The following is a 27085-nucleotide window of genomic DNA, read 5'->3' as shown; positions in this document are numbered from 1 at the left end:
GTGGGGTCCGCGCTCCTGGGCCCGAGCGTCAGGCCGAGCGCAGCAAGCTGCCAGCCCCCCTCCCGCCTTCTCCCCTCCCCTGGATCCCTGCTGCCATGTGCAGCGCGCTGGGGGTTGGGGCTGCGCGCTTCCATGGCGCAGCGTTTGGCTCCGCGGGGAGGCAGACACGCTCTCTGCTCAACTGGAGCCATGCTGCCACCGCGCGCAACACTCTGAGGGCCGGGGCTGTGCTGTCCCATGGGGCAGCTTGTCTGGCTCTGCGTGGAGCCTCAAGGTAAAGGGCCCAGGGCTGGGAGTGTTGGATAAGGGGTAGGGGCAGTCAGGGGACAGGGAGCAGGGTGGGATCCCGGGGGCGGGGGGTGGCTAGGGGCAGGGGTCTCTGGAGGGGGCAGTCAGGGAGCAGCGGGGGTTGGATGGGGCATGGGAGTCCCAGGGTATGTGTGGGGGCAGCGGATGGATAGGGGTCAGGGCAGTCAGGGGACCGGGAGCAAGAAGAGCCCGGGGGGGGCAGTTAGGGTGGGGGGGTCCTCTGGAGGGGGTGGTCAGGGGACAAGGAGCTGGGGGGGTTGTATGAGTTGGGAGTTCTGAGGTTCCTGTCAGGAGGCAGGGGTGTGGAGAGGGGTTGGGGCAGGCAGGGAGTAGAGGGGGGGTTAGAGGGGTCGGGAGTTCTAGGGGTCCTGTCAGGGGGCGGGGAGCAGTTGGATGGGACATGGGAGTCCTGGGGGTCTGTTTGGGGATGGGAGTGTGGATAAGGGTCAAGGTAGTCAGGGGACAGGTAGGGGGTAGGGTCCAGTCTGGGGACAAGGAACAGGGAGGCTTAGATAGAGGGTGGGGTCCTGGAGGGCAGTTGGGGGCAGGGATCCTGGGAGGGGGTAGTCAGGGGACAAGGAGCAGTGGGGTTGGGAGTTCTTAGGGGGCAGTCACCCAGCCCTCTCCCCTGAGCCCTGACCCCCGACCCTCCCTGCCACACACACACACACCACGCCCTCTGCCCTGAACCCCACACACCCCAGGCCCCTGCCCTGAGCCCTGTACCTCCCTCATACACACCTAGCCTTCTGCTTGACTCCTTCATCCCCCCCACAACCCTAGCCCTGACTCTGGCACCCCCACCCATACCTACCCCCACCTGCCCTGACACCTCCAGCCCCCATCCCTGACTCCAGCCCGTCCCTAGCCCTCTGGGTCCTGGCTGCTGGCCCCGCACAGTCTGCTGCTGGTCTGGGGTTCTGGCTGATGAAACCTTGCGAGCCGGGCTCCTGGCTGCAGGCCTTGCTCTGCCCGCTGCCGGCCTAGGTGAACAGAATCCCGGCCGGCAGTGTAAGATCAACATTTTAATTTCATTTTAAATGAAGCTTCTTAAACATGTTAAAAACCTTGTTTACTTTACAGTACAACACTAGTTTAGTTATATAATATATGGACTTATAAAGAGAGACCTAAAAAACATTAAAATGTATTACCGGCACGCGAAGCCTTAAATTAGAGTGAATAAAAGAAGACTTGGCATACCGCTTCTGAAAGGTTGTCGACCTCTGCTCTAAGTTCTCTACCTCGGACCCCACGAGTCCGTCCCCCTGGGAGTGCTGACTCCAAGCCCCATGGGGAACGAAGCAAAGAGGGCCTGGAACTGAGCCAGGACGCCAGGGTCCCACTCCCAGCTCTGTTGCTCACTCCCTCTGTGACATTTTGGACCATTCACTCGCCTCTCAAGGACTGAGTTAAATCAGTGACCTTTGTAAAGGGCTCCCTGAGACAGAAGATGATGGGGAGGTGAAATGTGCAACTAGTCAAAGTTTTCTTGTCAAATTGGCAGCGGGTCTCTTGAAGGTTAATCCCTACAGCAGCCATACTCTGTCCTGGTCAGACCTTTCCTGAGCCAGTCTCCTCTTCTGTCTCCCCACCCCTGGAGCCATTGTTTGCGGCACAACAACCTACTGTGACCGTGTCCAGACCGCCCGTGGCTGCTTTTCTGCTTAATCCAGTGGCTTGACTGTGAACTCCCAGGGACATGTTTCCAGACTTTCCCGTTACTAAATCCTGCCCCTTTGTTGTTGTTCCATTTCTGGCTGCGAATGAGAATGACGAACCTTGCAGCAGCTTGGCCTGCCTGGCTGCAGCTTGGCATAGGCTCAGCAACCACAAAGAACAAAAAGAGCCCATATGTGCTCCAAATTCCACAGGCATCCAAAGAGGAGGTCGCCGGTGCCTTCCTGTGGCCGTTCCAGGGGAGAGGGCAGGGTGGTGAACGGATCACACGCCAGCCTACCTGGAGTTAATGGTGAACCGAACAGCCCTGGAGACTGGGGACTACATTTGCAAAAGTAGGCACTTCCTTTGGGTGCCCAATCTGAGAAACCTGAGGCCAGACATTGGAAGGTCTGAGTCATTGAGCATTTCAGTTGGGCACCCCTTGTCCCAGGTGGGGCCCCTAGTCCCTGGACACACTTGAGAATTCTGGCCCAAGTGCACTGGGGACGGAGCCACAAGCTGCAGTGAGGGGAGTGTTAGGGGAAGGGGAGCCCATGGAGTCCTTTGGCTATTTTTTAATTCTTGTCATTGCCAGTGTTCGCATGGGGGCAGAAGTCAGGGCTCCTGGCTTCTAGCAGCTTAGCTAAGGCCTGTCACCTCCTTGTACCGGTTTGCACATGCTTAAAACGAGGGCAGTATTTACCCGTCTTGGCGAAGTGCTTGGAGATTCTCAAGCAACCGCTGTACAAGTGCAAAGCACCATCATTTATTCTATTGCCAAAAGCCATAAAGTGTCTGTGAAATGGGAAGCGACGCCAAACAAAACTATCTGAAGCCCTCCTCTGTGTATGTGTGTCCCTGTAAATAGCTCCCCTCCTGCAGGAGGGCCTCTGCATTGTTCAGATACTGTGCGAAGCTCCTGCGAGGTGATGCCCAGCTGGTTGGGCTAGTGGTACATGTTCCAATGTTACATCCTGGCCGGAGTTTCATGCTCTGATTCCCACTCTGACATGCCTTTGTACAACCGCTCCACACTTCTCCCCATACACATGCCTTCCAGTCGGTTTCACGCTTCTGATCGCCCTGGGAGGAAGAAACTGAACGTTTAGGCTGGAATGCATGGCTGGGCTGGTTACCCGAGAGGGCAGGGGAAAAATATGCTACTGGCAGCGTGAAACATGCTTGGTGATTGCTGTAGCATTTAATCAGCAGGGATCATTATTAGCTCATTCCTTCCTTTTTAGGGCAGACGTCTCGCCCCAGGCGAAGGACTTGTAAGGTGGATGGGAGTTTGCAGTCCTTAGTGTGCAAACCGGAGGAGGCTAAAGGGTGACTTGAGCACAGTCTATAAGTAACTACGTGGGGAACGAATCCTGAATAATGGGGACTTCGGTCTAGCAGAGGAAGGTAGAACACGATCCAATAGCTGGAAGTGGAAGCCAGACCAATTCAGACTAGAAATAAAGTGTAAATTGATAACATTGAGAGTAATTAACCTCTGAAACAATTTCCCAAGAGTGAATGGATTCTCCATCACTAGCAGTTTTTAAATCAGGGTTGTGTTTTTTTCAGTTTCTAGGCATTCTTGTGAGGCTGGTCTCGGCTGTGTGATACCAGGGGTCAGACGAGATGATCACAATGGTGCCTTCTGGCCTTGGAGTCTATGAATCTATTAAAAGCAAGTGCCAGCCTTGCTTTCTAGGTGTACAGTACCTTGCACTACATGGCTGGGTTGCTCAGAGGAGTTAGGAGTCCCATTCCCATTGAAAGTCAGTGGGATTTTGGACCCCTTTGAAAATCCCAGTCTGTGAGCACTATGACAAACAAATGACAACCCAGCCCCCCGCAGTCATACCTGTGAAGCAGCCATGGGGGTAGGTAGGTTATTTTGGGGGGCTGTAGTGGACAGACAGACCATAGAGAGGAAGGCTGTTTCAGCGATTCAGGCACTAACCTAGGATTTGGGAGCTCCAGGTTCCATTCCCTGCTTTGCTACAGTCTTCCTGTGCTTTGAGCAGAGGCTTGGACTAGATAACCTCCTGAGATCCCTTCCAATCCTGATATTCTCTGATTCTATGACCTTGGACAAATCTCTGTGCCTCGGCACCCCAGCTGTAACATGGGGGTGGTCACCCAGCCCTGCGGCCCAGGGGTGCTCGGAGGATAAATACATTAAAGACTGAGGTGCTTGTGTGCAGTGGTGATGGGAGCTAGACAAGAGCCATAAGTGGGCAGACAGGCACAGTGGAAGAACAGCCCTTGGAATGGCTGCGCCCCCTGCTTCCCAGTGACACGGTTCCTTGTCAGACCAGGCCCCTGTGGCGTTGACGTTGGTTCCCCCAGCCTCTGAGCCGTTCTTCCCCATTTCCAGCCGCACCTCATGGTCCCATTTATGTCACCTTGCCCATGGGAGGCAAGGAGCCATCGTGGCTGTGGCAAAAGCAGTTAGGAGAGCACAGTGTCGCAGGCCTGTCCAGGAAGAGCCCTGGGAGCCCTTGTCTGTGTGAGCTCTGGGTAGACTTTCAGGAAGGCACCCAAACCTCTGTCTGCTCCTTTGAAACCCTGGGCTGGAAATCTGGCTTCTCGCAGGGTTAGGCCAATTCCCTTGCTGGGAGTAGGGGGTGTGTTAAGACAAAACACCATCTGAAAAACCCCCAAGTGATGGTTTGTCATCCCTCGTTGCTTGGCTGAGGTTCAGCTTGACCGTTGGGCAAACGGTCAGGCGCATTCGCTAGGCCCAGTCTGTACCCAGGGTTTTGTTACTGGATGTGTTACAAGCAAGGTGTAGCCTCCATCTGCTGCTGCTGTAACCTGGAGAGCGAGACAGGGACATGTGGGTGATTCCTGCATGCACAGACCGATGTGCATGGTGGCTCACTTGTCCTAAAAGCTCTAGCACTCTGAAGGCTGCATCTGACCAGAGATGTCGCCTTGGCTCTTTCTTTCAAGGTGACGACAGACTGGAATTTGGAGAAAGGCACAGGATGCACCGAGGGCCACACGGGGACTTCAGCTGCTGCCCCCCTCGCAGCTGGCATGATTGCCTTGATGCTCCAAGTGAGACCATGTCTCACCTGGCGAGATGTCCAGCACATCATTGTCTTCACAGCCACCAAGGTGAGAAAAGGGCTCCATGGAGATGTCCCCCTAGTTCCAGCGGCACAGAACCTCCAGCCCCTCAGCTGGCGAAGGCTCCAGTGCATGTTGGGTGGGTCTGGATGGGCTTGAACAGTGAGCTCACCCCCATCAATCTCTCCTTTCCCTTGACCCCAGGGGATGGATGGCTTCCCCTCGCCCCTTGTTCTCACCAGGAATGTGCCTGAGGCAGACGGTATTCTCTGCTGTCACCATGATATATGGGGTATTTGTTCCATGCATTCCTGAATCTGCCAGGATGCAAATCTTCAAAGGTACCCAGGATGAGCCTGCGTGTGGATAGTGCAGGAGCCAGGGCGGAGTAGGGCTGGGGTGGCGGGGTCGAGATGATACACTCCCTGGAGTTTTTGCAGTGGCCCCTGAAGTGCTTTGCAGCGTGAAATCAGAAAAGCCTGGTTTGTCTGATGCAGTCAAGGAATTCTGAGTCTTTGAACAGAGAGTGGGAAGAGCTCCTTTTGCAAATGTTGCTGTTTGCTCCGTTCTTATTCAGGTACAGCTCCCTCTGACTTCAGGGGGAGTTTGACTCCAGAAGGAAGGAGTAGATAGTGAATTTGAAAGAGGCATCAAGGGTTGGCCAGCAGGCAGGGATTTTTTGTACTTGGTGTGTGTGTCCCTTGCAGTTTGCGTGACACAGTGAGATAAAACTTGCTTTGGCGCAGCGTAACTTTTTCCACAGTTGGAGACAACGGCTGCCAAAGGACTAAACCCCAGTAAGTAATGGGACCCAGATCTGATCTGCCCCAACTCGCACTGATTTAAGTGCTTGTATTTATTTCTTTGAAACTGGCCTTTAGACTTTCCAGGGGCTGCGATCTGGGCAGGGAGGGAGGAAGGGACCAGCTGGGATATTTCAGAGCAGAGGCATTTTTGTTCTTTGTGCTGTTTGTTTTTCTTTTGAAGAGCAAGGAATCCTGGCTCGGCTGGGACTCAGTTTAAACAGAGGACGAGCTGTGCTTTCTAATCAGGCCCCATGGCAGAGCCAGAGTTGGCTTTGCTGCTGTTACAATTAACTTCTCAGTCTCTTCTGCGAAGTCTGCTGGCTAGGCAAATGTAGCCAGGTTCCCCCAGTTTCCGGAGGGTGGCTTAGGTCTGCGTTTGCAAGGTAGGGCCCATAGATATGCATGCAGCCAGGCTAGGAGAGTGCTTTCCCAGTTCCCCCAGTCCTTGCGACCCTCGTCTTTGTGTAGCTGGACGTTAGCTCACCCTGCGAGAGGCAGGTGTGGCCCCCCTGAGCTGAGTCACTCCAGCTGACGTGGCTTCCTCTGGTTCCTTTGCAGTATGAAGATCATCGCACCAACTGGGACACTAACCAGGCAGGCTTCAGCCACAGCCATGAGCATGGCTTCGGCTTGCTAAACGCTTGGAGGCTTGTCAATGCTGCCAAGGTAACTCAGGCCTGCAGGCGTCAGGCCCATCTGACAGGCAACCCCACGGGCTCCCCCTAGACATACCCTGCATGCAGGGACAAATCCAGCCTAGCAACAGCTTCTCCCCCAGTCTCCGGCTCCTGGTGGCCTGGCCTGGCTTTTTCCACAGGGTCCGTTACTATGGGAGCTACCCGTTGGCAGGGCTGTGGCCAGGCCATCCTGTGTATAAGAGACAAGGGCAGGGGCTTCAATAGACAGCCATGGCCCTGGGCCAGCACTCCTCAGCCTGAGGACAGCCTGACATCGACTCCCACCTCCCAAACCTCATCACAAGCCGCAGCTCCTCCCCACGGCCTTCCTCTCTGAGTGAGCCTGGGCGACCTCAGGGCTCTCGAGACATTTGGGGGGAGCTGTGAAGTCCTTTGCTGAGGGTGAGTATGAAGTGTTTCCCTCTGCAGGGCAAAGCTTCTCTAACAAAGACTCTAACAAAGGCATCTGAAGATGTGAGTTTTTTGCCCAGGAAAGCTTATGCCCAAATAAATCTGTTAGTCTTTAAGGTGCCACCGGACTCCTCGTTGTTTTAACTCATGTAGCCACTGTGGCGTGGTCCAGTGCAAAAGGGCTCAGGACTAGCAGTCAGGAGACCTGGGTTCTAGTCTGGCTCTGCTACTGACCTTGGGCAAGTCACTTTCCCTCTCTGTGCCTCAGTTTCTCCCGCTGTCCCATTTTGTACTGTCTGTGGATGGAACACCCTATAAGAAAGCTACATATTTTTACTTATAAATAGTAGTAATGGGGCGAAACGTGGTGTGTAGAGTGGTCCCTGCTTCCTCAGCAGGTCAGCTCCCTGTGCACATCTGGGTCAGAGCTGGCCTTTAATACTGTCTCTCATGATCTTCTCATAAACAAAAAAGGGAAATACAGCCTAGACAAACCTAGCGCACAACTGGCTGGAAAACCCTACCCAGAGTCATTATCAGTGGTTCACAGTCAAGCTGAAAGGGCATATCGAGTGGGGTCCCGCAGCTATCTGTCCTCGGTTTGTTTCTATTCAATATCTTCCTAAATGATTTGGATAATGGCATGGAGAGTACACTTGTAAAGTTTGTGGACGATACCAAGTTGGGAGGGGTTGCAAGTGTCTTGTAGGAAGGAATTAGAATTCAAAATGATCTTTGCAAACTGGAGAAATGGTCTGAAATAAATGGGATGAAATTCAATAATGAGAAATGCAAGTTCTACTCTTAGGAAGAGACAACCAATTGCATAAACCCAAAATGGGAAATGACCACGTAGGAAGGAGTACTGTGGAAAGGGATCTGGGGGTCATAGTGGATCACAAATGAAATATGAGTCAACAATGTCATATTGTTGCAAAAAAAGCAAACATCTTTCTGCTGTGAAGGAGCAGAGAGGCGTCTGCCTGGCACAGCAGGGGTTAAAGAACACCTGTGGGGTCAACTCGCCCGGCCCCGCCCCGTTATACCTGCAGCCAATGCCAGGCCTGGAAGAGGGAGAAAAGAAGGGAGCCCCCCTCAGCCAGGGGCTGACTGGCAAAGAGACAGGAGCTCTCTGTGTCTCTGCCTGAAGGCACAGATGCAACCTGGCTGCCAGCGCAGCCACTGGAGGCAAGTAAGTCTTCCCCTGCCAAGAGGAATCTACCGCCAAGCCCCAACTGTGGGGAAACTGGACTAGCATGGCCATGCCCCAAACTAAAAGACTTACATAGGGGGAAAGATGCATCTCCCCTGCCTAGGGGTGTGAGTGGCCCAGGACTCTGAGCCAGGACCTGAGGGAAAGGAGGGCAGGTCCCGCCCTCCAGCCCCTAACCAACGATATAGCCGCTAAGCTGCCCAGCCACTGAAGGCCCTGTCACAGATGTATTATCAGGAGTGTTGTAAGCAAGACATGAGCAGTAATTCTTCTGCTCTATTCAGCATTGATTAGGCCTCAGCTGAAGGACAGTAACCTATTCTGGGCTCCACACCTCAGGCAAGATGTGAACAAATTGGAGAAAGTCCAGAGAAGAGCAACAAAAATGATAAATGATCTAGAAAACATGAGCTAGGAGGATAAATGGGAAAAAATGGGTTTGTTTAGTCTGGAGAAGACATGATGGAGGTGGGGGACAAAGTAACTGTCCTCAGGTATGTGAAAGGTTGTTATAAAGAGGAGGGGAATAAATTGTGCACTGAGGAGAGGAGAAGTAATGGGGTTAAGTTGCAGCAAAGGAAAAACTTCCTAACTGTCAGGATAGTTAAACACTGGAACAAATTCCCTGGGGAGGTTGTGGAATCTCTGTCATTGGAGGTTTCTCAGAGCAGGTTAGACAAACACCTGTCAGGGATGGTCTAGACGATAATTAGTCCTGCCTCAGTGCAGAGGGCTGGACTCAACGACTGTCCAGATCCCCTCCCAGTCCTACGTTTCTATGATTTTGGTGTGTAGAATGAGTTTCCATGTGTTTTGCTCCCATTGGCCCTGCAGCACTAGCCCAGCCCAGGGAGAGGGAGATGGATTCTAGTCTGACTCGTGTTTCAGCAACAGAATTATTCACTCAGTTCCAGTGCAGCATCTGTGAGGCCTGAGAAGAAAAGTGCCCAGCATGACAGTCAGATCCCAGGGGGAGACAACAGCACTGGTGGTTTAAGACAATAAAATAATTTTTAAAAGAAACATTGGCAGAAAAATTGAGTAGGGATCACGGAGAACAGTGAGCACAGACCCCCTCGCACACAGACATGCTGATCAGAGCAGGGCTGCACTTTAACCCCCTGCTCTGCTAAGCCTTAGCCAAATCCACCTCTCAGAGTGATTCCAAAGTTCAGCTGCATAAAGAGGATGAGACTCTGGCCTTCCCTGTAGGGTAAGTGATACGTTGACTTGGGGGTCAAACTACAAGGATTCCTGCTGCACCTCCTCACTATACGGTTGCTTTGGGGATGAAGTCATGAGTCCTTAGGCGAGTAGTGCAAACCTGCCCCTCTTTCAGAGCGCTGTATATAGCCACAGGCAAGAGGCTTGTTGATGGAAGCCGTCGGGTCTGATTCATGGCTCTGGGGGCAGGGGGCTGTTGGCAATGCGCAGCGTGGTGAGACTGTCGCACCTTCTCTTTGGGCACCAAGCTTTGTGACATGGCAGGGGAACCTGGCATTCTCTGAAGGCAACTGCAGATCTCCAGGAGCTGCAGTCCTTGATTGTTCGTGTGTGTTGCAGTGGAAGGGGAGTGCTTAGGACAGGGGCCGGGTTCTGTTCCCTGCTCTGGCACTAACTCACTGTGGGACCTTGGGCAAATCCCTTCGCCTCTGTTTCCTCATCAGTAACCTGCACAGTAGCATGTACAAAAACAAGACAGCTCAGCCAGCCCACCCTAGTGGGGGCAGCAGGTGTCTGTGGTTTGCCAGAATCACACCTCCCTCAGAGTACCTTACTAAGCAGGTTTTCTCATGTTAGTATTCTCAGGCTTGTCTCTGTCCCTGTAGTGCTCAGGGAGGTGTTTGTGTCCCTGGGTAGGTGCTAAGAATCTTGTTCTGCTGCCCAAGCGGAGCCCTGGGAATCCAGGACCCGGCTGCCTTTTGTTAATGGCCAGGCTGCTTCAGTGACTGAGCAAGAGCAAATTTCATTGCCCCTGGAAACACTGTCTCAGAGAAAGCACCTGCTTTCCTCTGCCGTTCCTGCTGGTTCTCCTCAGGCACCCTGGCTGAGACGTAAGAAGTCAAGTGACATGCCCCAGGTCGCTCAGTGTGTTGAGGGCTGAGCTGAAAATGGAACCCAGGAGTCCTGACTCCCAATCCCTTGCTCTAACAAATGAAGCAATGTTCCCTCTGCCCTTCAGTACATTCAGCTGGGCCTGCTTTCTAGCGTCACATGCCTCGATAGCTTCATAACGCCCCTCCTCCTCCCAGCATCCCTGCGAACGTCTTGGGAATCTCAGGCCCCAGACTTACGTTCCCACACTAATGTGCTGTAATGACTCATTGAGCTGTTTCTAAATAATTAACACCACATCCATGACCGCCTGCGATCGATACATTATTGATGAGCCCAGCCGTGGAGAGACACCTCCTTAAAGGTTTGTGTGTTAATGGCTAGGGAGAGCGAGGAGTCGGATGCTGCAGGATGCTAACTCTGCCCCCGTCTCCCTTTCTGCAGATCTGGGAATCTGTCCCATACCTAGCGTCGTATATCAGCCCTGTTCTAAAGGAGGGCAGGACCATCCCGCAGGTGCCTCAGGCATTGGAAGTCACCTGGAATGGTAAGCACAGCTCACCCCCTCTGTGGGGCCCCATCCTTGTCTCTCAGGCAGCCCGCGGCCACAGGAGAGGAGTACAAGGCCTTGTAGACCTCCAGGTCACCAGCTCAAATCAACAGCCGGGTGATGGTAACCAAAAGTCGCTCTTGCCTGCTGGCCGGTGTGAGCTGAGAATAGGCCCTAGAGCCTGGGCAAAGGGCTGCTGGGGTGTAACAGAGGGCAGCCGGGTATAGGAAGGTGCAGGGAGAAGCTGTGCTGAGAGAACATCATCTGGTGAAGAAATTGGAGCATTCGGGGGAGAAGGCCCATAGCGGGGAAATTGAGGGAGCAGCAGGGATCAGTTTTCAGCGGTGCTGGGAAAGGAACTAGAGATGATGCCATGGGAAAGACAGGAAGGCTGTTCCAGGGTAAGGCTCTCACCCCACAGGCGGCTGATAGCTTGGTAGGGCGTTTCTCCCAGTGAAATAGCGGGTGTTGGGAGCTGCCTTGTTAAGGGGTGGCATCGTGCTGAACATCCAGGGAAGGTCTGTGTGGGTGCCTGGGGGCTGGAGCGATAGACGCTGGCAGGATGAGAGTGCCCCCGCCTCGCTCGAGGGCTGCAGCATGGCCAGGGAAGAACTGATCAGGGTGAGCTGTCAGGGGAGCGTTGGACAAACCCAGGCTGCAGCCAGCCATTTCCAGTGTCCCAGGTCCCAGTGGGGTAGGAATGGGCAGAATTCTGTGGGGATGTTGCCAGGGCAGGGGGAGCTGAGCAGGGAAGAAAGGAAGCGAGGGCACAGGTAAACATACCTGCATCACACTGGCCAGAACGTGGCCCTCTGAGAACTCTTGCCAGATCTGCCCCTGCCCTAGGCAGCAGCTGCCAATTGAGGGACTGGCAGTCCCAGTGAGTGGTTCTATGCAGGCACCCAGTGCTGGGATCTGCTGGCGGTGGTGACATGCCACTGAGGATCCAGGATCCCCTCATTGTCTGCTGTCCTGTTTGTTTCTGAAGTGTGCTAGTAAGCAATAGTGCTCCTTCTTGCCCATCCCATTGGAGATGAGAGTAGGATGAAACAGGGAACCCTGGAGAAATGGGGGAGGCTGGATCTCCTTCTGGGTGTTCGCTCATGCAACATCTGTGGGGTTGAAACCAAAGCAGACCGAGTTCTCCCCGGCTGGGCACTGCACCATGGGAGGGGCGCAGGGACGTGGATGCAGTGCTGAAAGGCTGGAGATGTTGCCAGAGCAGAAGCCTCAGCGGCTTCGCCTTGGGCATGCTTACGGTGTACTGTGCTGAAGGCAGATAGTGTGCAGCAGCTCCAGATGCCCTCCCAGCCAGAGATCAGACATCAGCGAAGCAGGAGCAGAAACAGTGTGGTGGGAGAGACAGCTAAGGCTAAGGAGGGGGACTGGGGCAGGAGAGCCAGCATGGCCCCTGGTGGGAGGGGAGGAACAGCTGTGGCTATAGGGATGACCCCAGTGGGACAGGATGGGAGGGCAGCAGGGACAGACTGGCCTCGCACAAGCCCATGAATTTTAGACAGACTATGGAAGAGTTAAGTGTCCCGAGAAGCCTGATTTTTTTCTTTTCTTTGTGAGCCCGCTGCTGCGTTTGTTTGTCGAGCTGCTTCCCCCCACGCGCGAGTGATTTAATAAATTGATGTCTTTGGAAGGCAGACAGGCGTTAGTGAGCTCTTACGGCAGGGGCTGGGCTTTGGCCAGACCTGTTCAGTTGCCTTTGACCATTTTAGGTAATGTTGCAGCTCCTGACTTGGCTGGCCTTTGTCAACATAAACAAGGCCCTTCTCCAGAGCTGCTACTAGTGGGAAGGAGAGGCCCAGAAGTAAAATTGAGTGATGTGGTGCAGCCAAGGGTTGCGGGGCTTGTTTTCCTTCCCATCCCAGGAGCCCCCTCATCAGGGCTCACTGGCCCGATGTGCTTGTGTGTTTTAGTCTGGCCTTCCTTTCCTGCTCACCAGCTGCCCTCCCCTTTAATTGTGTTTTGTCCTCGTGCATGATGGGAAATTCCCTCTGCACCTACTGAAATGACTGACATTAGCCATGGCTCCCCAGACTCTCCAGCGGGGCGGGGGGGCGAACGTGGGATTAAACCCTTGGCTTGCTCATTGACCCACTGCTCCCGGGAGTTCATCCCATTCATGAGCCTGGTGGGAGCTGCAGGGCACAGAGGAGCAGCCCTTCTTGTCCATTTCCAGTGCTCGCCATCAGAGGGTCCCAAAGCACCTCGTGGTCGCCAGTGAATGAACCTACTCCACCCGCTCTGGATTAGGGACCTGAGGAGCCCTTCCTACAGCCAGTGCCAAGCGACTGACCTGCCAGACAGCTTTTAAATCCAGGTGCTGCCTTTGGCAGGGAGCCCCCTGCTTTGAACCCACTGTGTCAGGCCCGGGCGAGATGCAAGCTAACTGAATGATTTCCTCCATGGTCACCCCAGGGGCCTCCAATCTCCAAGCCCTAGGCACTAACCACTGGGCACAGGATAGGTCGCGGGGCAGTGGGCAGAGAAGCTCATCTGAATGGTTTTCACAGCTGCTCGCCATTCAACAGAGGCCAGCTATTCGGAGGGCTCTCTGAAATGACTTTGACGCGTCAGTGGATCTCCCGTTAGACAGGTGTCCCCATTGCAATTCCCCGCACCACTCCCGGCCATATCTCTTGGGGGTCTCCAGGCCAGGCCTGAGGCACCTTGGCAGGAGCTTACCTAGTTAATTTTGTGCCGGCTGTGCAGAGGGGGAGAGAGGATGGGAGGGCGGGAGGGCATCCGTCCCACATCCATTCTGAGCGCTGAATTCACACACCAATGTAAAGCACAGAGACCTGGCTGCCCACTCCAGGGAAACGTGAGTGTCAGGGGCAGCCTCTAGAGAGACCTTGTAAAACCGCAAGAGAGAAACTAACCCTCATCCCGGCAAACAGGAGACAAGGTTGTTTTTTGTTAATGGAGTCAGGTTTGTTCTCAGTCTGTAGGAGCCTTAAAGATCATGGCTAGGAGAGAAAAACAAGAAAGCTCTGGCAGCTCTGAGAGCGTTGCCCTAAAAGGAATTCTAAGTTGAAAGTGCAGCAGCAAACGAGATGTTGGGAAATGCCAGAAGAGAGACGTGGGGGAAGTGTGTCCGAAGGAATGCACTCGGCTCTGCTTTCCAACCAGGTGCCTTGGGGACTCACCCAGAGACTTAACCCTTCAGCGCAGGCAAGAAGGGAGCCTAGAACTGGCCTCTTAGTCACCATACACGTGAGAGGTCTGCTGACTCCATTGCTAAGGAAGGCCATGTGTGAAAGCAGCCAGGAGAGTCCTTAATGCACCTCTGGCCCTGGAGCTTGGGAATGGGCTGAGGAGGCAGACGCTGCCCACCTGCTTCCTGACTGGGCAGCTGGGAGGGCAGTCAGAGCTAGAGATGGCCACATTGTCTGGCAAATAGTAAATTTGTCAGAAAATGCGTGGGGGAGGCTTTGCACTGAAACCATTCATAAATTCAGGTCCAGTTGTGCCTGGGAAAAAATGGATTCTCTCTCTTGAAAAGGTCAAACTGGTTCATTTCAACTCTCTTAAAATGAAACATTGGGATATTTTGTTCTGAAATTTAACTATATTTATTTAAAAATAAACAACAAAAAAGGATGAAAATACCTGAAAAGGAAACACAATGAAAACCTGAAAATAATTCATTTCTTCTCAGGGTTGAGCGGTGTTTTGTTTTTGTTTCGTCTGAGGTGTTTTTGGATGCAAAGTGAAATGTTGTTGTTTTCCTTTCAGTGAGAAAAGCGAAACATTCAGTTTTGCTTCAAAATGAACCAGGATTGGGATTGGATTTTTTCGGTTTGGCCCCCAAACTGAACAATCACTTATTTGCTCCGCTCTGTTAGCCACCCTTAACTCTGGCTGAAATCTGCTGCTGTCAGACTCTCTAGCTAATTACAGTTTCTCGTTGGTAGCTCCTTTGGGGAGGCAGTATTGACTAGTGGTTGGAACTAGGGTGATGAGATGTCCCGATTTTATAGGGACAGTCCCGATATTTGGTGTTTGTCTTAATTAGGCGCCATTATCCCGCACCCCCTGTCCTGATTTTTCACACTTGCTATCTGGTCACCCTAGTTGAAACTGTGTACTGGGAGTAGGCTGACCAGACAGCAAATGTGAAAAATCAGGAAGGGGGCAGGGGTAATAGGAGCCTATATAAGAAAAAGACCCAAAAATCGGGACTGTCCCTATAAAATTGGGAGTCTGGACTGGGAGTCTGGACTCCTGGGTTCATCTCTCAGCTTCAGTGCTCACGCCCTTGCCACTTTAGGCAAGTCACTTACCCTCCCAATGCTTCTGGTTCCCAAGCTCTAAATGGAAATAACGATGCCTCTAGCTCACAGGGAGGTTGTGAGACATAGTTCACTGATGTTTGCAAAGGGCTTGGAGGTCCTCGGGCGAAAGGCACCGACGAGGGGCAAAGGATTATTATTACAGTTGCTGAAGGTTGAAGGGTTCTCATTGCAGCCCTGAACCTTCACACCAGCACCTCCTCTCCTGCTCTGGAATTCGCAGTCCGTGAGTCAGGACTGCGTGGAATTTTTGTGGTAAACTGGCCTGTCTGTCTGTCACCTTGAATTCAGCCCATCTGTTCCAAAGAGCAGAGTGTGTCACAGTGTACCTAGGGCCGGGGCATTTCAATCCCTGTTGGGAAGGGCTGGAGCATTCAGCATGAGCCAGGGCCAGGAGCATGTGACATGCAGCATTTCGCTTTGGCTGCAAGCTTAGGTGAGCTGCAAGAAGATGCAAGGAAGCTTCTTGTCATGGCATTTGCATCACAGTGGCACACGCAGCCCTACTAACTTCACAGCACAGGCACATAGATTATTTCGCAGGGAGAAGAGCATAGATCCAACTAGGGCTTTGCAGGTGCAGTTGACATGTTATGGGATATCAGAGGAGCATCCATTCTTTTTTATACAACATTTCTAGTACTTGCTGCCACTACTTTCTTCAGCAGTTATCCGACACCACATCTCACATCTTTCTTCAAATCCTCAATTTCCTGTCTTTGCTGTATATAATAGCCAGAGTTCAGCAGGAGTCACCCTGCTAAATCCAGTTATGTTGCTTTGCAAAATTGTGCTGAGGAAGGATTTGTCTTTGGGAACAAAGCACATTTGCAAAAACTCCTAACGCTGGAGGGAAGCTCTGACCAGATATCACCTGTGTATCTGTTTAGGACAAACTTCCTGCATTGGTGGGAAGACAGGCACTGCATTCCGGCTGCATGAGAAATTCCCAGTGGAGCGCCCACAGCCCAAGCCACACAATCCAGGCGTGAAAAGCAAGGCAGCATAGTCACAGCTGAGGCACTGCAAGCCACGCAGCTGCCTTCCCCTGATGGCAGGAGGGGACGGAGAACCCTTTTCCAGGCCTGGCTGTTTTCCTGCAGCTGACAGGGGTGGCAAGGGGCTGTTAACAATTAAAATGAATCAGTTCATGGGAAGTTGAGACACTGATTGCAGAGCTTGGTGCCAGCGTGCCCGGAATTGGAAACGAGAACAGCCTTGCTGCATGTACAGGCAGTGGGCAGAGAGTCCGTTGGAGAGGTGTCTAGCATGTGTCCTGCCTACGTGTCGCTCCATTGTTCCCATGCAGCGCGGGGAGGTCTGGGGGGAGTGGGGAGTGCTCATTGTGTGTGTGTGTCCTATTAATCAGCCCGCTGACACCTGCACGCCTTTACTCGTTACCAGTCACAGCGGCCGACCTCGCCTTGTCTGGCATGAGGACCTTGGAGCACGTGGCAGTGACCATCACCATAATCCACCCTCGCCGTGGCAACCTGGAAATCAAACTCCTCTGCCCCAGTGGCATGGTGTCCAGGATTGGGACAACCAGGAGCCTGGACTCGTAAGCAGTGCAGAACTCTGCCGGCGGGAGCTGCAGGAAGGGATGGGATGGGCTTGAGGGGCAGTGATGGGTGACTTCCCAGGTGCTATAAAGTCAGGGGTCTGGAGGTGAAAGAGGGGGCTGGGTGAACCACGTGCAGCAAAGGCATTTCCATGTGGGTTGTTGGACTGAAAAGGGGTAGTTGAAAGCCACGCACGTAATACAAAGATAGCACCGTATTAACTCAAGAGCTTCTGTCCCTATGTGACCCCACTGTCCTTTCCAGCCCCAGCATTCAGAAGCCTGCTGGGTGCTGCTTTTGCTCCATGGGTGGGGAGGGAGAATTTCCCAGGATCTCCCTAACTGACTCCTAGCCTGCTCCTGCCCCATATTAACACAGACCTGCTGGCCATGGAGAACTCCACTCCACGCCCCCAGAGCCCAGCGAGTCCGCTGCAGGGGGATCCAGACAGAGCCGCTTCTGTCCATCTCTCGGGGGCAATGCAGGGAGAGGGAGGGTGTTCATTAGCTGCAGCTCCCGGGTTCCTGGCCAGTTCTCAGCGCCGCCCTCGATATGAGCTGTCCCTGGGCTCTGTGTCCCCAGGGAAAGCAGTACACGTAAGCAGGCAGCGCTGGGATGAGGCCAATGTCCCTCTCTCACCATCCAGGGTGGAGTGGGGAAGCTCGTATGGCAGCGCCCAGGCCGCCTCTGGCCCGTGGATAGAAGCATTGCTGTCGCCGTCACCTCTGCTCTTTAATCTCCAGGCTTGTACCTGTTGGCTTACGTGATGTGCTCTGCACTGAGGCCAGGGACACCCAGCCCCTGCTGCCTTGGCCGCCAGCTCCTGATCTCCTGGCCATCTCGTTGGGACAGAATCTGTTTGCAGACCTGACGCCCAGGCACAAGTGCCCAGTGGCTTGTTTGCTCCTCACGGGGTATTTTTCTCCTCCCTCTTGCAGAGATCCCAACGGCTTTGCTGACTGGACCTTCTCCACAGTGAGGTGCTGGGGGGAGGAAGCCCAGGGCATGTACAGACTCATTATCAGGGATGTTGGTGAGTCCCTCCCTCTCTGGGAAATGAATGGCCCGCTGTCGACTTTCATTTCTGACTCCTGTGTGTGTCGGGTCCTCGCCCAGTTCCAGAGCCTCCAGTCTCCTCCTGCCCTGCAGGGTGAATCCATTGACTGCTGCTGAGTTCCTGGGGGAAAGGCCCAGTCCCTCTCTGCAGGACAGGTGGGGAGTGCAGGGCCCAGGGCTGGATATAATCCAGGCAGGTGCTATATTAGCTGGTCTTCTACAGCTCTGCCCCTGCTCCTCTGTCCTTCCACACTGCACTCCTGCTATTCAGCTCTCTGCAGCATGCTGACGCACCTCAGTCCCAACCTCCCTGCTGTCCCAGCCCTGTGCACCCCGTCAGCTCTACCGGTGCAGCTCATTCCTGCCCTGCAGCATCTCCTGCTCATCCAGGCCAGGGCCTCTCCAGTGCAGACAAAGGCGGCTAACTGAGGGGAGGGGACGTGCTCACTTTGGGCTAGGCTGAGACTAGTGAGGGCCTGAGTCCGGCAGGAGCCCAGGCCTCCAGAGCAGGATGGCTGGGTTGACCCCTGTCACGGAGTCACCGGCCGATGCTCTGGAACTGCTCCCCACCAAGCCAGTCAGGACTTTGGGGAGCCTCCTCTCCCTTGGAGCAGACTTGTTCAGGGCAAGAAGCTCACACAGCTTCACCTCCTGGGTCTCTCCTTGGAGCATTCAGCATCCTCTGCCCCTCTGTGCGCTTCCCACAGCGAGTCCACCCCAGCGGGGTCCTGGGGAAGCCACCGGGTTCTGCACCCCCACTTTGCAGTCAGACGTGACTCTCAGCCAGCCAGTAAAACAGAGGTTTATTCAATGACAGGAACAGGGTTTAAAACAGAGCTTGTAGATACAGCGAACCGGACCCCTCGGCTGGGTCCATTCTGGGGGGCAGTGACCCAGACCCCCAGGTCTGCCCTCCACCCTTGACCCCAGCCAGCTCCAGACTAACCACCCCTCCCAGCCCCTCCTCTCTGCTCAGCCCCTTTCCCGGGCCAGGAGGTCACCTGATCCCTTTGTCTCCAACACCTTCAGCTGGCACCTTTGCAGGGGAGGGGCCCAGGCCATCAGTTGCTAGGAGACAGAGTGTCAGGCATTTAGGTGCACTGGCCCTTTGCTCTGCCAGATACTTAAGAACTGCCATGGGGACACTGAGGCACCAACACAGTACTCAGAGAAAACATTAAGAACTTTCCTAGTTCGTCACAACCCCCAAGCTCTCCCTGCTGGGTCTGGAGACTGGCAGCACATAGGACTTTTCTGGGCACTTTTCTGGGAACTGTGCTGTGGGCCTTCCCGTGAGGCGAGCAGTCGTTTATGTGCCACCCAGCTGCTGCTGAGGCCACGTGCCCACCATATGCTCTGGGCCGTAGGATTACAGAATAATGCCAAGAACACTGATTCTTTCCCAGGCTAGGAGGCACAAAGGGTTCCCTTCCCCTATTCTGCAGACAGGGTTGCCATTGCTGTGTCTGCAGGCAGGAATGCTGATTTCTCTGGTACGCTGAAGCAGCAGGTACCACATGGACCCAGTGAGAAAGTATCCGTTTGCTTTTCCAGGGGATGAGACGCTGAAGACAGGGACATTGAAGCAGTGGCAGCTGACGCTTTACGGCTCTTCATGGACTCCGGCAGAGATGGGGGAACGGCAAAGGTATGGGAGCCTCCTTTCACAAAGGAGCCGTGAGGCCGGGCTGAGGCCTGGCAGCGGGTTTTCATATTTGGACAGATTTTTGAATAGGTCAAACTTCCACGGCCCAGGAAGCATCAAATGAGGTAGAGAGAGCTGCATGGAATCCATTTGTAGCCACTCAGCGTGCTGCTTCGCATTTCTGATGCGGATTGCCGTCATCTAGCTCCCAGGGAGAAAGCCCCAGGGCCCTGTGAGATGAAGGGGAATTCGGTTCTAAAGAGAGAGGGAGTCTGATTTCTTTACCACCTCAGACATCCGAGCTGCTGCCCTTTGGCTGGCAGCAGTGTCTGTAAGCAGCACAGAGGCTGCCTGGGGTGCTAAACGTAGAGAAACGTACAATTGAACCTGGAACCGATTCCTGGTGAGGGGAAGCTGAGGTGGGGTTTGTAGCAGCCTGGAGATAGAGTCAGGACTCACTAGGCTAGGGTCTGCAGCTGGCCCCATGGAATGATCTGCTGGGGGAACTGGGTGGCTGCGCAAGGGAACTCTGTGTCTGCTGAATGGAGCCAGCATATGATCCGATTCTGCCTGGCAGGTCCTGGGGTGCACAAGGCCCTCACAGACAGCCTGGCTGCCAGGGGCAGATTGAGGAGCAGCATGGAGGGCTTTAAGCTGGTGGATAGGTGACAAATCACGTATTTTGATCAGTTCAAAGCACTTTTTCCTTTAACTCTCATGCCGCCTGTCAGACTCGTTACCGAACAGTGCATTCTGGCTGCCGAAGGGGACACAGATAGTCCCTGGGAGCTGCCGCTCCCCACTCTTTAGCCTGTGTTTAGTCCGGAGCGTTGGGGAGATCAAAGCCAGCAAACGCACTGATGGGGGCAGAGCACCTCCCTGCAGGGCTGGTGTCTCTTCTAGGAGCTTAGACCTGAGCAAAAGTTGACCCCAGGAGGAGAGGAAACCTGCTTTCCTAACCCACAGGTCAGGGCCTCTTGGATGGTCTCCTACTTGCTGGTAAAAGCCTGTGTGTCCACACATTCTCTCTTCTCGCATCACCCCTGCCTGTCTCTTGGTTGTGTATGTGTTACTGGCCCCGTGGCCAGATGGGGCAAACAGGAGCAGGGGATCTGAGAGAAAGACACCTCATCCCATCTGCTCCTCGGGGCCTGCTCCAGCCAGCACATGGCAGTGCTGGAGCCAGCAGTCCGCAGCCCTTTACAGCCATTCCCTGCGCTAGCCGAAACAAGGGGGATGCAATCAAAACTCTTCTCCTCAGCCACAAACCACCTGCCCTGCCTGGGCTGTCTCCCACTCTGACTTCCCCTCCCCAGGCAGGCCTAGGGGAGCCCGCCTGCTGGGACCATTCCTTCTCTAGTGCTGCGTTCCTCGGCCCTCTTCCTGGCTGCTTCGCCTCTGGGGGCCTGTCTGGGCCCGGCAGTTTATTGGATGTGTGTCTTGGCTTCAGGCTGCTGGAGAACGCCATGAGTGGCCAGTACTTGAGCAGTGGTGAATCCCTGCCATGCCCTCCAGGGCTGGAGATCTCCGAGGAGGAGCCGTACACCATCACAGCCAACACCCTCAAGGTAAAGCCTGCAGGGCCTGCGCAGAGAGTACACCGGGGCCCATCTTTGCTCTGGGGAGCTGACTGGGGGCTGGATGGCTCGAGGGGGCGGAGGTGGGATCTGGAGTGTGTCCTCTGGGGCACCAGTTCCTGGCCTGTCCAAGTCAGCAGCAAGCCAGAGTACTTAATACGTGACTGCTGGTTGCTGGAATGAGTTGGGGGGCAGGGCATGTCTCAGCCTGGTCCCCACCGTACACGGACCCACACGGCAAGAGCCATGTACACACCATTAGCATGAACTGCCTGGCCCCAGCTGCCCGTCTCAGCAGAAGGCCAAGGGCTGGCTAGGCCTTGGACCCCGAACTCCTCTCTCCCCAGAGGGAGGGTCCCTGCGGCTGGCACTCGGTATGTTGCCTTCTAAGTGGGGACGGTGTGAAGACCTGTGGGGCAGGACTAAACGCACTGAAAAATTCCCATCGACCCTGCTTGCTGGTGCTGAACTGGCTGGCCAGCAGCGTCTGGGAGCAAAGCCAGGCTGGCAGGCCAGAGACTATCAACACAGGGACGGTCATTGCGAACGCTGCCCTGGTCCGGCCCTTTGGGCATCCGCCTCCTCCCAGGACCTAGTGAGCAAATCCCACACAGCAGCTGCTTTTGCCCTGTCCATTCACCATCCTCCCAAGGGCTAGCTCTGCCCAGTTCTGCTTTCCAGTGCCACGCAGCGGGGAAAGGGGTTTCCTGCATGTCTGAGGTTTCGTGCCCCCCCAACACTAACACACAGGCCCCATTTTGCAGCCCCCACCCTACTGGGCAAGTTTGGAACGTGACTCCCTGGCGAGCTCACGCCTGCTGTTCCTTCGCTGGCTTGAGCGATGGCTGCCCAGAGAGACAAGGATCTTCCCCAGGTCCCGTCCTGGAGCCCAGCCACTCACTGAGCTCAGGCTGCTCCTCGGCTAAACCAGGCGCCCCGGGAGGAAGGGAGCCAGCTGGCCTGATGCAGCGTACAAAGCTATCTGCACTCCTCCTTCGCAGCAAACACAAGACTCTGAAGTAGGTGTGGGCATGTTTGAGGCCCGTCCTTGGACTCTCTCCCCTCTCAGGCCAGCTGGCATGGCTACCAGCATGGCACTCAGTTCCACTGGGGTGGAGAGAGTAGAAGAGACTAGCTCCTGGGTTTCGATAGGAGGCTTTGGTTTCTAATGGGGTTTTCTCCTTCCCTTTTTCCCTCCCCCTCCCCAGATGCTCATGTTGCTGGGATGCTTTGCTGTCTTCTGGACTATCTACTACATGCTGGAGGTTTACCTGTCCAGAAAGAATGTGGTCTTCAATCTGACGTGCAACAGCTTCCCCACCTGCAGGTGGTACCCCAGGGCTGGGCGGCAGAAGAACATGGAGAATGGGATGGATATGGAGTCCATCCCACTCAATGCGGGGAAGGACATGGAAGACGTGGAGATGGAGTCGGAGCATCCACTGCCCAGCCCGGAAGCCCCAGAGAACTTAGGGGAAGAGGGAATCTGGAGTCCCCAGGATCCCAAACCTCACAGCAATGGCCGAACTGCAGGCTTACACGAAGCGATCCATTCAGGCTCAGGGTATCTTGGCCGGGACCTAGCCTCCGAACTCCTCTCTGCAGACAGGGAGCAGCAGACATGCTAGCGGGAGCTGGGGCTGCTGGCTGATATTGGGTACTGTCCTTCCCTGGGTGCGGCGGGGGGAGACGTTACAACCCCCTACAGAGCCACCGCTGACTTGGGGGGCGCTGGCGGTGGATGTAGCTCGGGTGATACAGGCCCATGGCTGAGAGGAGGGACCAGAGTCTTGCTCTCAACATTCCCCATTGCAAAGGCGCCTGTCCCTGCCATTTATAAACAAAACAAGCCTTAACTCATTTCATAACCGAGTCTGTCCAGGGGCGAAACTCACGGCTTCCCTCCTTCCTCAGCCGTAGGCCCTGCGCTCCTGCTCCCTGCTCGTGAGCACCCGGCATCTGCTGAACTGAGCTTCCCTTTGTCTCCCAGGGTGCCCGCCCGGGGCCAGCCTGGCTGCTGGTGGAGGAACCTGGGCTCTCCTGCCGGGGCAGCATGGTGGCACTCAGCGAGTCCAAGTGCTGTCTTGGGGCTGGCTTTGCAGTGATGCTCTCAGGTGTTGGAGAGGGAAGCTGGAAGGTTTCCATGCGGGCAGCCCCCAGGCCCTCTGGCTGGTGCCCTCCCTGTCATGCATTCTGCAGGCAGGGCGCAGCCCTGGGGGAAAGGCGGAGATGGTGGAAGGCCCCTCAGGAATTCTCTCAGAGGGGGGGAGTAGCCTAGGGAGAGCCCCAGCCTGACTCCTCCCTGCGCTTTGACCCCAGTGCCTCTCCATTGCCTTCAGTGACAGCCCTAGGAGAGTGGACAGCTCTTACTGTTGGATTAGCTGCAGCCAAACCCCGCGGCTGCGGTACTCGGATGCTGGAATGGCTCATGCAGGGTGATTCTGCAGCGGAGAGAGCCTGGGTTCTGGACCTGGTGATTCTGGCTCACGTTCTGGGGTTACGCCCAGGAGTGGTTGCATGCCCCAGAGTTTGCCCAGGTCCCTTGCCAGGAGCTCTGGGGCTGCCCCAACCTGCATTAGTGGAGGAGACTGTCACTCCCTTTGTTACAGACCTGCAGGGACGAAGGGCCCAGCCCTTCAGCCAGCTTGATCACGGCCTGGCCACACGCTGTATTGGACACAAGGGTGGTACTGCCAGGCTGCACTGTCTGGCCGCCCCCAGGTTGACGCCTGTACAGTCCCTTCGGTCTTGTAGGGTTAGTTACTTCACTGAGTCGGGGCTGGATTTTCTGAGATGCCTCCCCCAGAGGGGAGTCCAGCCACTGAGCTGTCCCTCTGCATGCCCTATTTGTCTTGTCCTCAGCACGGGTGCTCGCTCATGCCCAGTGCACTTCATGCCTCCCAGAGCTCAGCCCAAGGGTCGTCACCCAGACTCTGCGAATGCTCCAGAGCTATTGGGGACCTCGAGAAATCACTGAGTGAGTTGGGGCATGGGGAACTGATCAGCCGTGCCTGCCTGTAACCAGCAGGCTGGGAAGGTGAGAGCTAGGCTGTCCCTTTCCAGAGCCCCTGGGAGCTAGGGCGCTGGCAGGAGTCAGGTAGGTGCATGGGCTCCTGCCGCCGTGCAGTCATGGTCTTACACAGGCGTGTGCTGGGCACTCTGAAGTTGCTGGGAACCCTTGGCCTGTTAGCAGGGGTGGGGCAGAGTGAGGCTTCATGCAGAGTCATCTGCCCCGGGAGAAGTGTCGTGCACTGGATGTGACTTCCCCAACCCTGCACATGGCTGTGTTAGCTGGATGGCAGCTGGGGCCATATGAGCACAGGGTGTGCTGGCCAGCCATCTGTCTGTCTTTGCCTTATATCCCGTTGGCTTTGTTCCTGTTTTCATGGCACAAGGGCAGGGGGAAGCTCTCACACCAATCCACCGGGGCCCTGCTCAGCCAGCAACAGCCACAGTTTGGCTTGTGGTGGTTGTCATTTAAGTTCCGAAGATGCTGTCCTCCCCCTCATCTACCTGAGGCATCGCAGCTTCTGCTGGAAAAGTCTCTGCTTGGGACAGAGGCAGGGGGACCTGGAGTGTGTCTAAGCCTGCTGCTTAAAGCAGTGGTTCTCCCTGGGAGGACACCCTAACTGGCCATTAAGGCATCCTTGGTGAAGGTGTCCTGCATCGCAAGAAGGCCCTTTACATAGTGTGTAGCTACTTGGTTGACTGTGGTAGCCAACATGAAATCTAGTGGCCTTTGCTTGGCTGACTGGAGTCTTCATTCACCTTTCCTCAGCTAGCTGCCTTACCCAGCCGTCCATGTTTTCTGGGCTCTGCCTGCTGGCAGCAGCAGTCTCAGCCCACTGCACATGTTTCACCTCCAGATCGCTTAGTAGTTGGCTAATGTTAGCCAGGTAGAGCAAATGTTGACGAACAATCTGCTTGCCCATTTCCAACAGCAGTAATTGCACCTTTTTCTCCCTGCTGTTCCCTCCGGCCACCACGCTCACCCCATCCTCTCACAAACTAGCCATTGTCTGGCTAGAGGAAAGTAAAGGGCCTGGTGTGCATGTTGAGGCCTGGCACAGGGCATTCACAGCAAACACAACTGGTTGGCCCAGCGAGTGCAGGGAGAAGCTGTCTTTCCCCTGGTCTAGTCCTATAGCATGTCTGTGTCAGATTCCAGGACAGGGCCCAGAGGAAGGTGGGGTGGAGAAGGGTCTGCGCCCCTCCAGCTGCTTGAGGGGAGGCCATCAGAGGACCCCGACTCCAGCAATACACTGCATGGCTGGATGAGTGTGTTACGGTGACCATGTGTCTCCAGCAATGGCCTGCTCTGCTGCTTAGCACAGTGCTCCTCTGTCAGCCACACTGAGGGAGCAGATTTTAAATCCTGCATGGGTTTTCCATGTGAGCATTTTAAACGTTACATTGGGGTTAACAGGTTGGGGGTTTTAGTTGTTTTTGCAACAATCCATCACAGACTTTGGGAGCTTTTCTTTTTCTAGAGATTTGGGGTTTTATTTTTTAAACAGCAAAGGCCTTTTTGTGCAGCTTTCCAAAATAAAGTATTTAAAAACCAGACTGGAAGCCGAAATCTCTCTGTGCGCCAGTTGGCTGCTTGTTAAACTGCTCTGAGCGTTCCAACCGCTCCCCCCAGCAGAAGAGCAAGTTAACCAGGCACTCGCCAGCAGGCAGGCTCTTGTGGAGCATAGTTTTGACCGACTTGGTCTTCTCAGGGTGGCAGGGGCTGATTTTCAGGGGTGCTGAGCACCTGCAGAGCCAGGGGACATCCCTAGGACAGTGTTCAGGACTCTTGAGGCTCAAACCCAGCCTGCATGGGTGGCTCTGACGGTTAGCAGATGGCAGGTGGGCCACCCCAAGAGGCTAGCAAAGCCATGTCAGTAGGCATTCATTGCTCGCTGTGCAGAGAAAATTGCCATTGGCATGGCTAATTCCTACTTAGAACCACACACAAAACAGCTGGCAGACAGGTGGTTAGTTCCCACAGCTGGCTGTTTGCTGCAGCCTTGGTGAGCTGCTGTCCTTCAGACAACGGACAAGTATCGCCCCAAGCGTTTCAGTGCCGAACGCTGACCTAACTTCAGAACTGTAATTGCATGGAGGGAACGGGGTGGGATTTTGATGTGTATTTCCACTGCTGCTGACTGACCTAAGCCTTGGCTTTGTAGGACCGATGAAACGTCAGCCTGTTGTTCCCTGCGCTGGCTCTTTGACCATGTTAGGCATGCCCAGGGCTCTGCAGACATGCCAGAGGATGCTGGGGAATAACGGACAGGGATGAGTAAGCAACCAAGCTTCTTCTTCACCCAAACAAAGAAAAATCAGCAACTCAGGCCAAAAAGGGCCATTGGCTGAGGCTGCTTCATTCAAACCAGAGGGTGGAAAATCAAAATTCCCCTAAAGCTCTGTGTTTCCAGCTTCTGAGTGCTTGAACAAGGAGTAGCAGCTATGGTTTAAATGTCTGAAGTATCTTTTAAAGATATCAGTGCCCCTGCTTTGCTGGACAAACACGTGGCTGCAAAATCAGTCTCGTCTGTTTGCCCAGCTGGGGGAGGACTTGGGTTTTCATTGAGTCATGGATTATAAAGCCAGCAGGAACCACTGTAATCATGGATCCTGACGTATCACACAGGCCATAGGGCTTTCCTGCACTAATTCTTGTTTGAAATAAAACAGCTCTGTTAGAAACACACTCAGCTTGCCATTACCCTCTTTTCTGTAGCATTCACTCAAACCATTTGATGCTTTTCAGCTTGAGTTTTTGTGAGTGCTTGAGACTGAAGATCCAGGATGAGCTAGTCAGACTTTAAAATAAAAAAACCCTCAGCAAACTGCAGTAGAGTCATAATTCTTTTAATTTTGACCAAAAAAAAAAAAGTACAAAACAGAGGCTAAGTTGACTTCCTTCCTGTTTGCAAGGATCTTTATAAAAGCACTTTGTTTTGCTTGTGCAAGATTTATTGAAAGGCTGGGTAATTCCAAGTATGCTACAGGTACGTGCATTCCAATTTAGCCTTCTTGGGGGCGGGTGTAACATCGGAGGATGTTCGTAACAACCTTTTCTACAGAACAGTAGAAAAACCTAGCTCACAATACAATTACGTCATGGGGAGTGAAGCAGAGAACATGCAAAGGTCTGAGAGGAAAGGCGACGCTGGGAAATGGAGCAAGCGGTCAATA

At 54.3% G+C, this 27085-nt stretch overlaps 1 protein-coding gene across 4 annotated transcripts in view; it reads left to right on the top strand.

Moving 5' to 3' along the window:
• PCSK7 (proprotein convertase subtilisin/kexin type 7) overlaps positions 1–26970 on the top strand; it is a 55300-nt gene extending 28330 nt beyond the window's left edge. For 3 of the 4 annotated variants that reach the window (XM_030538014.1, XM_030538013.1, XM_030538015.1), the window contains exons 9-16: positions 4921–5088; positions 6405–6512; positions 10647–10749; positions 16464–16620; positions 17560–17654; positions 19232–19325; positions 20773–20890; positions 22108–26970. In XM_030538014.1, the coding sequence (XP_030393874.1) occupies positions 4921–5088; positions 6405–6512; positions 10647–10749; positions 16464–16620; positions 17560–17654; positions 19232–19325; positions 20773–20890; positions 22108–22527 (1263 nt within the window). In that variant the 3' untranslated portion in view covers positions 22528–26970. Of the gene's footprint in view, positions 1–4920; positions 5089–6404; positions 6513–10646; positions 10750–16463; positions 16621–17559; positions 17655–19231; positions 19326–20772; positions 20891–21663; positions 21919–22107 lie in introns of all 4 variants that reach the window. The other variant, XR_003997162.1, reaches the window with a different exon arrangement.
• The last annotated feature ends 115 nt before the right edge of the window (positions 26971–27085 follow it).

Source organism: Gopherus evgoodei, chromosome 19, assembly GCF_007399415.2.
Source record: "Gopherus evgoodei ecotype Sinaloan lineage chromosome 19, rGopEvg1_v1.p, whole genome shotgun sequence".
NCBI classification, from domain to species: domain Eukaryota; kingdom Metazoa; phylum Chordata; order Testudines; family Testudinidae; genus Gopherus; species Gopherus evgoodei.
This window is presented reverse-complemented; position numbering and strand designations above follow the sequence as displayed.